At 44.5% G+C, this 16331-nt stretch overlaps 1 protein-coding gene across 1 annotated transcript in view; it reads left to right on the top strand.

The window, feature by feature from the left end:
* The window catches only part of DUSP5 (dual specificity phosphatase 5), a 58693-nt gene extending 43048 nt beyond the window's left edge, over positions 1-15645 (top strand). Inside the window, exons 5-9 of the mRNA XM_065553558.1 lie at positions 66-256; positions 606-1302; positions 6419-6561; positions 9755-9974; positions 14008-15645. Of these exons, the coding sequence (XP_065409630.1) occupies positions 909-1302; positions 6419-6561; positions 9755-9974; positions 14008-14408 (1158 nt within the window). The 5' untranslated portion in view covers positions 66-256; positions 606-908 and the 3' untranslated portion in view covers positions 14409-15645. The remainder of the gene's footprint in view (positions 1-65; positions 257-605; positions 1303-6418; positions 6562-9754; positions 9975-14007) is intronic.
* Positions 15646-16331: the final 686 nt, after the last annotated feature.

Below are 16331 nucleotides of genomic sequence, written 5' to 3'. Positions count from 1 at the left end.
GGTAATGTACTAGAACTTGGGGTAAAGTGCAAGTGCAAATTCTAGCAGTTTTGCCTCTGCTTTAGGGCTCTGCACTGATGGCTGTAACCAGGGCCCGTCCGCATTATGGACATGGCCTTGCCTGTGTTTCCTGTCGACTGACATCCCTGTTTGCCTCTTGAATCAGAAGACGAGCTAAGGTTTGAAAACCAACCCCATGAGGTAGCTGCAGCCTTTTGAAGCCTCCGCCTTCCCTGTGGGCCAGATTCTAAGAAAGGTGAGCAACCTCTGCCCTTCCTCTTCCTCCTCCCCCATCACGCTTCCTTGCTTTCATTACTAAGGCAACGGGGCCCGCGGTGATGAGTGAGTGAGCTGAAGAAGGCTGATGACTGGAGAATTTTTGAGGCGTTCTTCAACTTCCTCTGCTCGGGTCTGACTAACTCTTTACCAAGCAGCGCCTCTGCCTTCCCCTCTTCCTCCCCCTCAGGCGCTGCTCACGCGGGTGTGGGGGGGAGGGGCTCGCTTCCCTCCCTCACCCCACCTTAGTGGCCGCGGCCCCAGCGCGGAGGGGGCGGGGGTTGCCCATATTTAGAACGTTGGTGACGTCACTCTCCTTATATGGGCAGTGCCGTCAGGAGCCGGCGTTCCATTCAGATAAATTTCCTCCCCGGCGAACGGAATCCCCTGCTGCTTCGGTGGAAATGCAACGGTGGAGCGGGGCGCGCCGCAGCGGCAGGCGGGGGGATTAGGGGACCCGCTGTAACCGCTCAAGCTCGCCCGTTTAAGCCCCCGGCCCCTACAGCAGAGGGGACCCCCCCCGCTCCCTTCCCATCCTCAATTTAAGCCACGCAAAAGCGAGACCCCCGTTCAGTGCAGCCTGATCCGCCGCCGGCGACGCTCGAGGAGAGGAGCTGCGGCCGGAGACTGCGATGAAGAAGGTGACGGCCCTCGACTGCCGCCAGCTCCGGAAGCTCCTGCGGAAGGAGCCTTCCCGCAGCCTGGTGCTGGACTGCAGACCCTACCTGTCCTACTCGGCCTCCCGCCTCCGGGGCGCGCTCAATGTCAACCTCAATTCGGTCGTGATGCGCCGGGCCCGCGGCGGCCCCGTGCCCCTCAACTTCGTGGTGCCGGACGAGGCGGCCCGGACTCGGCTGCTGCTGCCGGGGGAAGGGGCGGCCGCGGCGCGCCTGGCGGCGGTGATCGTCCTGGATCAAGGCACCGGGCACTGGCAGAAGCTGAAGAAGGAGAGCACGGCGCAGATCGTCCTCAACGCGCTGCTGTCCAGCCTGCCCGAGACCGGAGCCAGGGTCTGCTTCCTGAAAGGTCAGGGGGGCGATGGGAAGGGGCGCCGGGAAACTTGGGGGGGGGCAGAAATCGGGGCTTAGAAAGGTAGTGAGAGGTGGGTAGACTAGAAAACAAGGGAGTGGAGGGGAGAGAGGAGAGCGCAGTGGAGCGGGAGCCCAGCTCAGTTATTTCTCTATCGACAAAATCAGATAAAAGCCTCCAGCCAGTGGAGCCAAGTAACAGCGTCGGTCCCCGCAGAGCAACATACGCCCCTGGGCTGGGGACATGAGCCATATTTTACACACGCCGAAGTTTCATTTCCTTTGTTTTCCCCACCCTGCAAATCACCCCCTGGTAGACCCGGGCCTGTCTGTCCCTTGGCCCCTAGACGTGAGTTAAGGGGCGGATGTTAGGGTGGCTGAACCCACCTTTAAGGAATGAGAGCTAAAGTGCGCGCCTGTGTGTGTGTGTGGTTCATGACCATGGAACCAGTTGGCTTCAACATGGATATGAATTAGAGCCATCTGCAGGGTTAATGAGTCACACAGGTAAAAGTATGCTGGGCTGTTGCTAACCTGAACATTGCTGTTACCTGGGCAGTGTGTGCACGATTTAAATTACCAATAAGGGAATAATGGATTATTTCGCTTGGCAGTGTTGCTGAGTGTCTGAAATCCTCTAAAATGGTGGAAATTCTCAATCAGACATGTCATAACTCCTGTGTATAATTGAAAATCCAAGTAATCTGTTCCCGTGTTCAGCGGAGCAGAGAACACCTAAGTAATCTGTGAAAAACAGTGCTATAAAGACATCTCTGGGTTCTCTGGGGCCGCAGTAATTCACCAGCGTGAGAATCCAATGGCTGATGTCACCAATACAGTACTCCCAATGACTATTTATAGCATTTTCATTGCTGGTTTTTGTTTTTCTTTTGTGCAATGCCTGGGTCATAAAACGATAAAAATGAGCAATCAGCCCTTTCTTCTGTCCGCCCTGCTCACCTTTCTCCTTCATTTCTCCTTGTAACTCTTTTGTCCTTCTAGCCTTGCTTTTCCATTCCCTTTTTTTAAAATCCTGTCTGCCTGTGCTCTTCTCAATTGCTGTTAGTAAAGGGGAGTATGGAGGAGGGAAATCCATGTAAAGAAACAGAAGCCCGGTCCCATACTTTTTCAGTAACACTTTATCGTGTGGTCTTGCAGCTCTCAAGCTGCAATTTTCTATTCCAGAAAATAACAGAAGGTTTTATTCCTGAAAGGATTTTAAAATGTAAAGTGGACATTTAAAACAAAGAAAAAGGCTTCCATCCCTCCCAATAAACAAACAAATGATTGCAGCAATGCTGGGAAACTAGAGCATTTGTAAGTGAGCAGAGAAGTTGTAAATCATAGGTGATTGGTGTGAATTACAAACTTGAGAATATGTCCATTGATAAGCATGAAGCGTAATCTTTTATCAGGGGGTAGCGGTGTTAGTCTGTATCTACAAAAACAACAAGGAGTCTGGTGGCACCTTAAAGACTAACAGATTTATTTGGGCATAAGCTTTCGTGAGTAAAAACCTTCGGTGCATCCGAAGAAGTGAGGTTTTTACTCACGAAAGCTTATGCCCAAATAAATCTGTTAGTCTTTAAGGTGCCACCAGACTCCTTGTTGTTTTCGTAATCTTTTAGTGACCAAAGGGTAATTTGATCAGTTCTTCTGTTCACATAGTCTCATTGCAATTTGTGCGTCATATAAGGAACAACACAACAGAGGGGAGTGTAGTTGCGTGAGATGCAGGCATATATTCCATGGTACAAGGCTGAAGGAAGACCCCCCATCACCCGAGATGGGAATACGTAGCACTATTATATCCTCTTCCCTTGGATGAGCTCAAAGCATTTTCCAAATGCCGAGTTAAGCTTTTCAACCTCTACCTCACAGGGGTGTTAAGTGACTTGTCCAAGGTCACTCAGGGAAAGCTGGGAAAAAGAGCAAGATCTGCTGATTCTCAGTCCTGTGTTTTAACCATGAGACTATCTTTTCCCTTGTAATGCACTGCCCCTCACCTCGTTGTGGGATATGTAACATATCTGAGGAAGAGTGAAATGCAGGGGTTTTATGGCAAAATGTTTTATATCCACTTGGTGTAGAAGTACTTTTCCTTAATTAGTAAAACTACAGACTCTCTTCCCTTTCGCCCCCCCAACCCCCTTTCATTTACAGTAAACACACTGGAAGCTTGAGTCCACCACACAGGAAAATAAAACATGGAGCAGCATTTAGGAAATGGTGTGGTTTGAAACAAGCCAGGCTGACTCAGTGGGCAGCTAGGCTGACTCAGTAAGGAGACAGACCCCTAGAAGTCACTGTGTTTCCGGGAGATGCCCTCTTCTGAAATGCCAGAGGGAAATAAGAATCACTTCTGAAACTCTCAGATCATTCATCAGAAAACAGTTTAATTTTGTTTTCTGTAACATTAACATTGCTGCCTAATCCCAGGTACGGGAAATGGATCATCCTGTTGTTTGTTGAAGGGTTTTTTTTCCTGGAAGCTGTTGCTGGCTTTGGTCGAATTGTGTTTAAAAAATCATCTGACTGTGGAGTGAGGACATAAACACAAAGAGCAATAGGAGAGACCATTTCTCCCTGTCATCCTTGTTTACCATTCAAGGGGGTGGTGTGAAGAGAGGGGACACTGGCTACAGGGGGAAAGTGTGGCTAATTGGGACCTGACCCAGGGAGTTATGATGAGATAGAGGGATGAGTCAGACCTCTTGTCAGCTAATCAGTGCCCTGTACAATTCTATAAAGAATTGCTTTTAGTACTGAGTACATCTTGCCTGTTTGGGTGTTTTTTTTTTGTAAGCTTCCCTTAACTTGTTAGCTCTAGGAGTTCAATGTGTCAGATCTTCCATGTGTGGAGGTGCAGTTTGTGTGTGTGTGTATGTGTGTGTGTGTGGGGGGTCATTGAAGGGCACAACGTTTTTACGTTCCTGTGCGGTGGATTCAAGCTTTCAATAAACCACTTACTGCTGGGTAGTGGTACTAGCTTCATATAACAAGAATTACGCTAATTATTGATGAAAATAGAGATCTGTACTGTGCTTCAATGTGATGAGCAATCTAGTATTTGCAGAAATGACCTCAAGGAAGTTAGGTTGGGTGGGGAGGGGAAGGAGGAGGGGGGGAGAGAGCGAGAGAGCTGGAGGACCAGATGAGAAGATGACTCATTTTAAGAATGGTCTGCAAATATCTTGATCCCCAAGGCTTGCAATTAACCATTTGCCTGCCGCACACACAGTCTGCCCAAGAGAAATCTGTGTCTCTGTCGAAAACAGATCTAGATTTCTCTTGGGCGGATTTCTATGCTTATTCAAGAGTGAAAACAACAATATGGGTCATAAATAGATATAATGGTTAAAATATATAAATAACATCGATTCTTCCTATGCAAGGCCAGCAGGAAGACCAGGAAAACTGATCAAAACCTTGACAGAGTTTTTGGTGTTTTTGAGAGGCAGGGGGTTTGAGAGGCAATTTCAAAGCATGGTTGTGGGTGAGTTTGGGGGCTTTTAATACTTACCTAAAGAGCCAACACTATTTGCCCTGGATATTGTTTTATTAGTCCCTTGAAAGCCCTGTATTTTATTTATTTATTTGCCTCCTGACCTAGTGACTTTCACTGGCAAAGGGCTGCACTGGCAAAGGGCTGCACTGTCTTGCAGTAGGTGGAAAGGTATACTTCTGAATTATGAATGGATGGAATTACTATCCTTCTAGGGCCTGATCTAAAGCCCATTGAAGAAAATAGAAAAAATATTGCAACTCCAGCACCCGTGTTAAGAGCAGCATGAATTTCAGCATATGTCCTCTCAAACACTGCCTAGTATAAATGTCTGAGACACATTTCAGAGTAGCAGCCGTGTTAGTCTGTAAAAAGAACAGGAGTACTTGTGGCACCTTAGAGACAGGTTAAAATCTTTATTTGGGTAGCGAATACATCCAGCTTTCTTATGCAGTCATTCAAAACTTTAGCACTTCTGTTGTTCTTGAGGAATTCCATTAATATGGTACCCTGCACTGACATAGGATATCCTACACACATAGTAGTATTAAACAGTTACAACTCAGCTAAGCATATCTTGCATTTACACCTCTACCCCGATATAACGCGACCCGGGGTAGCGGTAATATCGGGGTAGCAGTGTATTTGGTCTAGGGGCCTTATTTACTCAAGGGCCACACTCCTAAGGATTATTAAATTTACTGTTAAGACTTATTCTTCCTTTTTTCTTTTACTGGAAACTCACTAAAAGGTGCAATTAATAAAGTACAAAAATGGCTTTTAAATGGTTTCTGTTCCAACTGTTGTTCACATTCACACTTGAAAGTGATGTGCAGAATATTCATGGTGGTGAAATAGATGTCAGTTTAGCTAATGACAAACTTTGAGTTACAATGTAATAATAGGATTAATTCCTTTTCATTAGCAATGCAGTGACTATAACACTGTACCTAAATGGTGCAGAAAAGCTCATGTGGGGCTATCCAGTTGTCAAAGGCTATCCCAGGATTTCATTAAGTTTTATGGCTGTTATTTAATGGATCGATTTCATTCAAAACATCTTCATTAAGTTGCAATCCCTGGTGATTGTGTAATTAATCATCACAGTGCAAATACCTCCTATATGCTTATACTCTTACAAAAATGCAAATATATGGAATTCATGTATGTTGTTTGTTTATGTTGTTCCAACGCATAGGTAATAATTCTCATAAAGAGGATGAAAACTATATATAGCAATCTCCTTTTCTGGCTCAAGTGCTAGAAATTCTGATCATTTATAAAACACATTCAATGTTTAGTCCTCATGAAGTTAATATTTGCCAGATCCAACAGATTTACATTCACAAATGGGTTTAATCTGCATCCATCAGCTTATTAGCAAGTTAATAATTGTTAGCTATAGCGCAGTTTTTCTTTGAAAGCACAAAGCCTTTTTAAACAAACACTTTGACTGAATGGAACTTTCTTTGTTACTGAACTCCGCATGGGACTGGTCATTTATTCCGCAGTATTCTGATTTATTGGAAGCTTAACTTCTGAGCCAGCTTAATTAACTAAATTTTCAGAAACGTGAAAATTCATATTTCTCTCTCTGTTTTTTTCCTAGGGGGATATGAAACCTTTTACTCTCAATATCCTGAGTGCTGTGTCGATGTAAAACCCATTTCCCCAGAGAGAAATGAAATGGAGAGAAACCTCAACAGCCACTGTGAGAAGCAGAGCACCAACCACAAACCGGCTTATGATCAGGTGTGTTTAGGGGAAGTTGTGAATAATTCTCCCGGTCCCCTCCCCCACATAGACATTTTCCAGGGCTTCCTGTTATAATTGACAATTCACTCTGTTATTTTCATCTGGTGCTTCAATTAAGCTGTCAAAGAATGGGTCTGTGGTTTTTCCTGTTTTCCTGGGGTCTTAAGTGCTGAAGGCTTGAGACTAGGATTGGAGCCAACAAATATCACTTAACAGAGCAAACACATGTGCTTGATGATCTGACAAATGCTGTAGGGGAAGGGAAACTGGGGGTAAGGAGAACATAGCATTTGCTGCACTTCTGAGGTTCAGATCAGTTGTAGGTTATTTGTTAGGGGCTTAAAGGGAACGGCACTAGGGGAATCCTCTGTCCTCTTTGCAACGTGTTGCCTTCATCTCATGCAAAAAAAAGTCCAAAAAAATTTATAATCTAGTTACCTTAGAATTTAACTACTTATGATATAAAATATATATATATAAAGTGCGTGTTACATAATATTTTCACAGCAGCCTGCTTCTGCTCCCATTAACTTCCATGGTACAGGACTGAGCCCACAGAAAGAGCTTTCATTATCCCAAGCAATACGAAAAAAAAAAATCAAAATACTATCTGTCTTATTTTTAAAAAATCCATAATTACAGATGTAGAAGATAGTCTTTGTGGTATCTTGGGACAATAATATTTGTACGAATCTGATTCCTCCCCCCCTCCCCCCCATTGAGAAATAACCAAATCTTGATCTGAGAAACTGCGGCCGCTCTTCTGGAGGTACCGCTTGGGGCGGCAAAAACCCTGGAGCCAGCCCTGCCTGTATCAGTGGTTCTCGACCAGGGGTACATGTACCCCTGCGGGTACACAGAGGGCTTTCAGGGGGTACCTCAATTCATCTAGATATTTGCCTAGTTTTACAACAGGCTACATAAAAAGCATTAGTGAAGTCAGTACAAACTAAAATTTCATACAGACGATGACTTGTTTATGACCTATATACTATAAACTGAAATAGAAGTACAATATTTATGTTCCAGTTGCTTTATTTTGTAATTCTGTGGTAAAAATGAGAAAGTAAGCAATGTTTCAGTAATAGTGTACTGTGACACTTCTTCTTTGTATTTTTATGTCTGATTTTGTAAGCAAGCAGTTTTTAAGTGAGGTGAAATTTGGGGGTATGCAAGACAAATCAGACTCCTGAAAGGGGTACAGTAGCCTGGAAAGGTTGAGAGCTCCTGCCCTGTATGACATGCAAGGAACCACTCCTGCAATCTACAACAGATGCATACTCATTTTAACAGGAACAAGCCACCAAAGAGTCCTGTGGGTGCCGTGCATCTTGTTGGATCGGGCCCCCGAGTAGCCCAGTTGAAATTACTGGGGCTATTCATATGCTAGAACAGGGGTCGGCAACCTTTCAGAAGCGGTGTGCCGAGTCTTCATTATTCACTCTAATTTAAGGTTTCATGTGCCAGTCATACATTTTAACATTTTTCGAAGGTCTCTCTCTATAAGTCTATAATTAAAATGCAGAGCCTCTCTGCCCCCCCCGGACCGCTGGCCAGGACCCGGGCAGTGTGAGTGCCACTGAAAATCAGCTCGCATGCTGCCTTTGGCATGCGTGCCATAGGTTGCTTACCCCTGTGCTAGAAGCTGGGAATGGGTGACAGGGGATGGATCACTTGATGATTACCTGTTCTGGGGCACCTGGCATTGGCCACTGTCAGAAGACAGGATACTGGGCTAGATGGACCTTTGGTCTGACCCAGTATGGCCATTCTTGTGCCCTTATGAGTGAAAGTGGGAGGACTAGGTTCTGTGAATAGTATATTGTTTAGAAGATCAATTTCTCTGTGATGAGGCCACGCAGGATAGGTACTTCCTCTTTGTGGGATTTCCACTGGGGAAATCCTCATAACCACAAACACACCCAGGGGAACACTCCTGTTTACAGCTCTCAGTCTGGGGTCAAGATGATTTCGTTCAGTAGGGTTCTGTTTCTGGAACCTGGAGGCCGGTTTTGTCCGGAGCAGGCTGAGAATGTTCATTCCTTTTTCCTGCTGAACAAAACATTTACTAAAAGGGCACTCTTTTGGAGGGGGTCTCTAGGTGACTTGTAAAGGGGAAAGCACTCGGATTCCAGCCGCTTTCCCAGCACGTGCTGAATAACCGCATTAGGAGCCAGACTAAGGCAGGTATTCAGCATAGTGCAAATGAAGGCTGTGCCGTTCAGCCTGGTTGCTGTGCAGTGAGCGCACCATGGGAAAGTTACCTGCCAAATTCAGTCACTTTGAAATGCTTCTCTGTCAGGCTGTGTTTTGGGGTTTTGTTCCCCTCCTCCCCCACATCTAGTCTTTACTTCCTTTCGTGGAAGAAGGAACAGAGATTACATCTCTGGTGGCAGAGAGCTGTGGGTGGCCCAGAGCAGCAGGAGTGAGTGTTTGGTGCATATGACGTGGCAGAGTTCTGTGCCTCCATGTTACTGCTGTTAGGCAGGCAGGAAATGGAGGCAGCTAAGCTTTGTCACCAAGGTCGGAGGAGGCTCTGCAAACAGACACCAGCTGTCACTGTGCAAGTCTTTCTTAGGTGTGGGTGAAAAAGGTGCTTTACTCTTCAATCCATTTATGTTTTCAGATTTGCTTTCAAAGCAGCCATACAATTAACACACACACATATCTAGGCATTCGGAAGTCTGCGTGGGGGGGATTTGTTTGGTGTGTGTGTGTGTGTGTGTTTGTTGGTTACAAATTAGGTTCCGTGAGGTTTCTTGTTAACATACTTTGTGTGCGTGGGTTCCAAGCCCTGCATTCAAAGCACTAACTGGCTTTCTGGGCACACCTTTTGTGCACTGCTTTGAAATGGCACCTTTTTGTCTCCGCACAATCTCCAGGGAAATTAGCTTCATGTGTGAAAGCACTTTGGGTGGGTTCTAAGGGGAAGCACTTTAAAGAGAGCAGGAAACATCATGCGCGCGAGTGGGCTGGAACTGGTTTCGGACCTTACAGATGTGGAGAGAAGAAAATGAAAGCCTTTTTCTGTGTGGGCTCTGCTGTTAACAATGATTCACTGGCCAGGATCTAAAACCAGGCTCTGCTGAATTTCTCTGTTCAATGATTCTGCCATCACTTAAGACAAAGCTCACTTTGAGGGGGGGAGGGAAAAATCAAAATAACATTTATTTTTATCTTTAACTTCCAGGGTGGTCCAGTTGAAATCCTGCCTTTCCTTTACCTTGGCAGTGCCTACCATGCTTCCAAGTGTGAGTTCCTAGCCAACCTGCACATCACAGCCTTGCTCAATGTCTCCCGGAAAAGTTCAGAGTCCTTTAAAGAGCAGTATTGTTATAAATGGATCCCAGTGGAGGACAGTCACATGGCAGACATCAGCTCTCACTTCCAGGAAGCCATAGATTTCATTGGTAGGTATAGCTATTCTACTGTAACTTAAATATTTTTTAAAGAGTCACTGAATTTTAAAAAATCTGGAATATCTGTACTTCTATAGCATCTTTCAGCCAAGGAACTCAAAGCGCTTCTCAAATCATGAGAGGCCCATGATGCGGTCAAGTGTTCTACTGATTTCACATAAGGGCAAATTGACATATGGAGCAGTTATGGCTTTTGTTTAAGGTTTCCTGATAAGTCAGTGGTAAAGTTAGGAATAAAACCCAGCAATCTGATCACCTTCTCTTGTCCTAACTACTAGACAACAGACCTAAAAACTAGATCTACATCTGTCTGAATATGAAAATCGCTGTTTAAATACTAAATCTAGATCTATGTACAAAATCCATATGGAATTGGCATACAAATTAACTTTTGAAAGGGAAAACTGCATTTAACCATTTTTTCTTATAAATGAGATTCATTTAAAAAAGATCTCTTCTAGCTAAATGTGGCAACTAATTTACACACATTCCCAGGAAAGGGAAAGCACAAATTATTTTCACAGATACCCAGATGTCATTGCAATTGGCCAAGCTTACTGTAATCATGTATAAAATTAGATGGATTTTTTTTTTCTCGCCATCAGAGGAATTTAAAGCAGGCAAATAAGGAAAATGTGGACTGGGAGCATAGTTTCTTCCTGGGTCTCTTTTCTAGATTTGTGTAGAGAGCAGAATTTGAGGACAAATATGACTTGCATTCAGGTTTGTTGGGAGAAGACCCAACAAGGCAACTCAGTGGGATCAAGTTGCACAGACTACAGGCATGCATAGGGCAGGGGCATTGGAACGGTGCTGGAGATAATTAAATGAGGTTTCTTTAGGTGTCTGTAAGACTGCAGCAAACACACATGTAATTTCAGCACAATAAAGGAATGTTTCCAAAGACGACGGTCTTCCTTCTAGCTTTCGTATGGGGGTGTCCTCTGCACATCAGGCCTTGTTAGGGTGACCAGATGTCCTGATTTTATACGGACAGTCCCGATTTTTGGATCTTTTTCTTATATAGCCTCCTATTACCCCCCCACTCCCTGTCCCGATTTTTTACACTTGCTGTCTGGTCACCCTAGGCCTTGTCCAAAGCCTATTGAAGTTAATGGAAAGACTCCCACTGGCTTTCTTAGCCTATGGAGAAGGCCCATGATTTCTAGTGAATACAGGGTTAGCTTAGTATTTATTTATTTGTTTGGGACTCCTAGGCACTACTGCAATACAGTCATGGACCAGAACCCCATTGTGGCAGGCGCTATACAAACACAGCATGTCCCCATTATTGCAGAGCCATTTTGGCCTTGCTTCTCCTTTAAGTCATTTTGATTACTAAAGCCTAGTCTACATGAGACCATTAGGTCTATCAACTATCTCAGTGGGGGGGGGAGAAATCCACATGCTGAGAGGCAGCATTAAGCCGACCTAAGTCCTGGTGCAGATAACGCTAGGTCGACAGAAGAATTCCATTGACCTAGCTACTGCCTTTCAGGGAGGTGGGATTACCTACGCTGATGGGAGGGCATAGGCAGTGTCTACACTGACGTGCTACAGCTGCATTGGTGCACCTGCGCCACTGTAGCATTTTACATGTAGACAAGTGCTTAGTAACTTAGGGTATGTCTACACAGGGATAAAAGACCCATGTGCCACCTGCGGTTGGCCTGGGTCAGCTGACTTGGGCTCACCGGGCATGGATTGCATGGGGAAAAATTACTGTTTTGACTTCTGGGCTTGGGCTGGGACCTGAGCTCTGGGACTCTGGGAGGGGGGAGCATCTACACAGCATTTTTTCAGCATTGACTGAGAGCCCAAGTCAGCTGACCAAGGCCAGCTAAGGGTTTTATCTCCCTCTGTAGACACACCCTTAACTTTTGCTTTTGAGTAACTCTATCTTGCATAAAATTGGGAGGCCTTCTGAAAGATCCAGACCTCCCCTCTCAGCACCAGGATACTGGCTAGACCTAGATAGGGTTAATGGCATGGCAATTAACTGTGGAGCACTACAAAAGGAAGGCACAATGTAAAACACAGAGTAGGTGGGTGTAACCCTGGGTGGAGACTTGAGCTATTGATCATCATAAAAGGGTGGCTATCAATAACATTTGAAAGGAAAACAGGGAGGAATCAGACGTTCATTATGAAGTCTCTTCTTTCTGCCTCTGTTGCTGGTAGTTTAGTTCGGTCATTCAGATTCAGCTGACGCTTAGAAAGCCAGGGGTAGATTGCAGGGTGTAAAATACATTTCTAGCCTCTAATTGCTTTCTGGTTCTGATGAGTTATGGGGTTTTTTTAAACATGTTTTAAGGGGAAACTCCAGTGCACCACAATCAGTAGGGAGTTTTTAATTATTTTTTCCCCCCCTCTTCTGGTAGAAGTTGAGTCACTTAGAACTCTCCAAACACTTTGAGGATGGCTCATGTTTTGGTTTTCCCTTTTATTTCGAACATGGTGGGCGCTGTAGATGCCTGTGGCACTTCAAGCACATAGATTATTTTGTACCACAACTAAATTTAACCAACTGCTGTGGATTTGGTCCTTTGCCAGACAACAAAAGGGGAAAGGAAAACGATAACGTGTTCAGGTTTCTGTGTTGTTTCAGGGCCACGTATAGAGCACACACTCGTGTTCCATTCCTCAGTAAACTCGGGAACATATTTCTCAAGCCAGCCTGACCAGAGAATTTCTATTTTCAAACTCGATTTTTATGGAAGGAGCTTATTTTAAATATTTTTCTTTAATCTCACAACAATAATTGTGTTGTGTGAGTAACCTCAGTGCCTCCTGATGTGGAAAATGGTAGTTTGCACAAGCCATTTATATCCTGACTTAAGTCCAAGTATCCTTTAACTGGGCTATAATTAGAGACTTTATACTATTTATTGTGCACGTTGTGGTGGAAGCCACAGGAATCAAGCTTGGCATCCCCACACAACTGTAAGTGGGGGTGGGGGGGCATACTAGAAAGATCCAGGGCAGGGCACAGAGATGGTATTTCATGTTGGCTAAGAGCCTATCTTAGCAGTGGTGAGAGACTTTGCTATTACATAGCAGTGACCCAGCCATGTTCTACAGCAGTTCTGCCCTGCCAGCAAACAGGTGCATGCTCTGTTACAGCTCTGTTACGGTGCTGTATTTCTCCTCTAGTTTTGTGTTATAACGGTCATTTTTGCTATGTAGATGAACCCTCAATTATGTATCTTCACCCACTGTGCTCGACAGCTCACTGGGAGACTTTCAAAGATGGGTTGAGATACTTGCCCAGTGAAAAACCCAATAACTGTCTATCTTCCAGTTTGGGACCATTTAAGAGGGTTTGTAGGTTGGTGTTTTGGGGGTATTTCTGCAACACAACTGTCAAATGAGGGCAGATAGATGTAATGTTGTCTCTCAAAACCAAAGTGAGGTTCAGGTTCATCATTTCCAAAAACACTAGTTGCCCAAGTGACCTTACCCAATCAAACTCAATTCTGCAGTCCTGTCCCAAGTGAACTCCTACTGAGTATGATGGCAGCTTTGTCCGGGTTAGGACAGCAGAACTGGGTCCATGCATTGATGACTTTGAGCACTAACAAAGAAAATGTTATGCTAGCTGGAAGGGCAGCATCATACAAATGCCTGTTGGGTACCAAACTCTGTCCCACAAAGCTGAACAAATACAACATTCTGCTTACTGTGGAATTGCTGATACTTCCCACCTTTTCTTTGTAGGAAAAGAGAATTTGTTTAATTTTTTTGCAGAAGAGAAGGGAAAACGACTTCTTAAAATTAGAGTTGGCACCAAAGGGACAACTCTTAAGCAGACCCCAATCTGTATTTTGACTCAGACCCATCTCTGCTTGATTATGAATTGTTTGTGTATCAAAGAAGAGGGGGACTCGCCCTCTCCCTGGATGACTGGACATGTGGCTTCTTCTAGATGATGCATTTTGTTTTCGGTGTCACTTGAAATGGCTATTGCAGCCTGCTTCCTGTCCGTAATGAGAACTAATGTCTGTGATGAATTATTTCTTTCCAGACTGCGTGAGGCGAGCTGGAGGCAAAATCCTGGTGCACTGTGAAGCCGGAATTTCACGCTCCCCCACTATCTGCATGGCTTATCTCATGAAAACGAAAAAGTTCCGCCTGGAGGAGGCATTTGATTACATCAAACAACGTAGGAGTCTGATCTCACCAAATTTTGGTTTCATGGGCCAATTACTACAGTATGAGTCAGAGATCCTGTCTTCCACTCCTAGCCCCCCTGTTGCCTCATGCAAAAGGGAAGCGGTGTCTTTTTTTGCCGAAGAACTGACTTTAAGCAAAAACTTTGAAGGCTCATGTTACACATTTCCTACCTCAGTCTTGAGTTCTGTGCCCATTCGTTCTCCTGTCCATCAGCTAAAACTTAGTCCTATTACTGCATCTTCATCATGCTAAACCCTATTGGAAATGAGAAATATGTTCCTTTGTTACCAACTGTGATTCCAATAAGAACATTTCATGAACGTGCAATACAGAAGGCCTCACTGATTTATTCCAAAACAGAATAGTCATAGTTGGTGATAACTCGTGTATATGGACACTGACTACAAACAAATGTGATGTACGCAGGGCTGGCTTTCTAGAGATTTAATGTCCTCTTTAAAAACAAACAAAACAACACTGCTTTTCTAAGTTTTTAATCAGTGCAACCACTACTGTACTTCCAGATCCCTATGGAACAATGGAACCCCTTCCACGTAAAAGGGTCAGACCCATACAACTGTCTCTCGGTTACAATTTTTCAAAGAGATAGGAACAGCCTTGTTTAAAGTGTAAGCAATAAACAGTATCAGGAAAGAGCAAGTCAAATGAAAAGCACAATCCTTGAACTGACAGGGAGGGCAAGCACTCTAATATTCATTTTGCCTGTTTCCTTGCTGTTTGTTTCATGCGTCAGGGATTAAGCTGATCTGAAGCTGGGGTTAGGAAGAAACTTCCTTTTGTGGTTTTATTAGTGCAGAATCAGGGGCATTAGAGGGGGTTTTCACCTTTCTCAGAAGCATCAGGCATTGGCCACTCTCTGTGACAAGATATTTGATTACATGGACCATTGATCTATTTAGGTGTGGCGTTTCCTGTGTTTCTGCATTTGCCTTTGTACTGTATGTGCTTTTACCTAACGCAGAGAACCAGGGACTTTAAATGAAGTGATCAGGCTATCCTGCTGAGCTACTAATCTCATCTGTTATTTAAGAACTGCCCTGTAATACTTGAACATCTATCTAACCCTCCTCAAAGTTACTCTTCCATCCATTGAAACTGTAATTGGTGGCATTTAGACTAAAAGTCTGAGCCCCGTCCTCTGACCCCTTCAAAGTGTTACTGGTTCGTACTATGTGGAGAAAAGTGGTCTTGTTCAGTGTTACATGGCTTGCTGTCATATGTATGGTCACTCCCACCTAATGTTTCTTCTGGTAAAATTGTCTCTCACGAGGGGACTGACTGTCTTTTGTGTTGAGTTTCTGTGTCTGCAGGGAGTTCGGTATGTGCTGCTGCTTTGTCCGTTGACTTTTTTTATTGTTGGTTTTTTTTATATGGGAAATAGCAATAATTCCCTGAAGATCTTGTGAATGTGAAAGAAAAACTGAAATGTTTTCATGGAGTGTAAAATAAAAGAAAAACTGTTGAAAAATTCTGCTTGCTTTGTTTGCAACAAGTCCGTTAGGCTCATGAAAAGCTTGTGCCATGGAGAGAAGTGAAAGCAGTCCAAGGCAGGTATATTGAAAGAGGAGAGAGTAAAAGCAACTGGGCTACCTGCAGAAGGCCCCAAAAGGATTGATTTATTTTAAAAAGACTGAACCACAGGAAACCCGGTGGTTTGTGGGGACGCTCCTATGTGACAGCTGCCATTTTGTTTGTGAGCAGGGACTGACCTGGAGATTCCCAAAGTAAAACCATGAGCCTTTTACATCTTGAACTGAATGACTTCGGTCCTCTACCTGGGAGCTGTAAGAGTTCTGTGATTGGAGCACAAAGGGGTGGGGGAAGGGACATGTAGTACACAGCAAACTGTGGGGGAGGGTGATGTTTGGAACCTGGAAATTCCATGTGACATGTCAGAGTGTCAGAGCCATTTCTTGTCCAGAAACCAGCTGCAAGTAGCAGTTGCCATGAAGCCGCCCTTGTGATGTTCCTGGCTCAGCACTACACCCTGTTCTCTCCAAGTTATCTGAATGAAACGTTGTGGCTCCTCTACAGATGGATGAGCTATCACACAGCATTTGGAGGTTCTGTAAGAGAGGCTAAACTAAAGGGAAAGGGGGTGAGGGACAGGGCAGGGGAAGAAGAGGGTAGGCAAGGCGGGTGTGGCGTGAAGCT

Source organism: Chrysemys picta, chromosome 7 (genome assembly GCF_011386835.1).
Source record: "Chrysemys picta bellii isolate R12L10 chromosome 7, ASM1138683v2, whole genome shotgun sequence".
In the NCBI taxonomy this organism is placed as follows: Eukaryota; Metazoa; Chordata; order Testudines; family Emydidae; genus Chrysemys; species Chrysemys picta.
The sequence above is the reverse complement of the archived record's forward strand: the minus strand, read 5'-3'. Positions and strand labels throughout refer to the sequence as shown.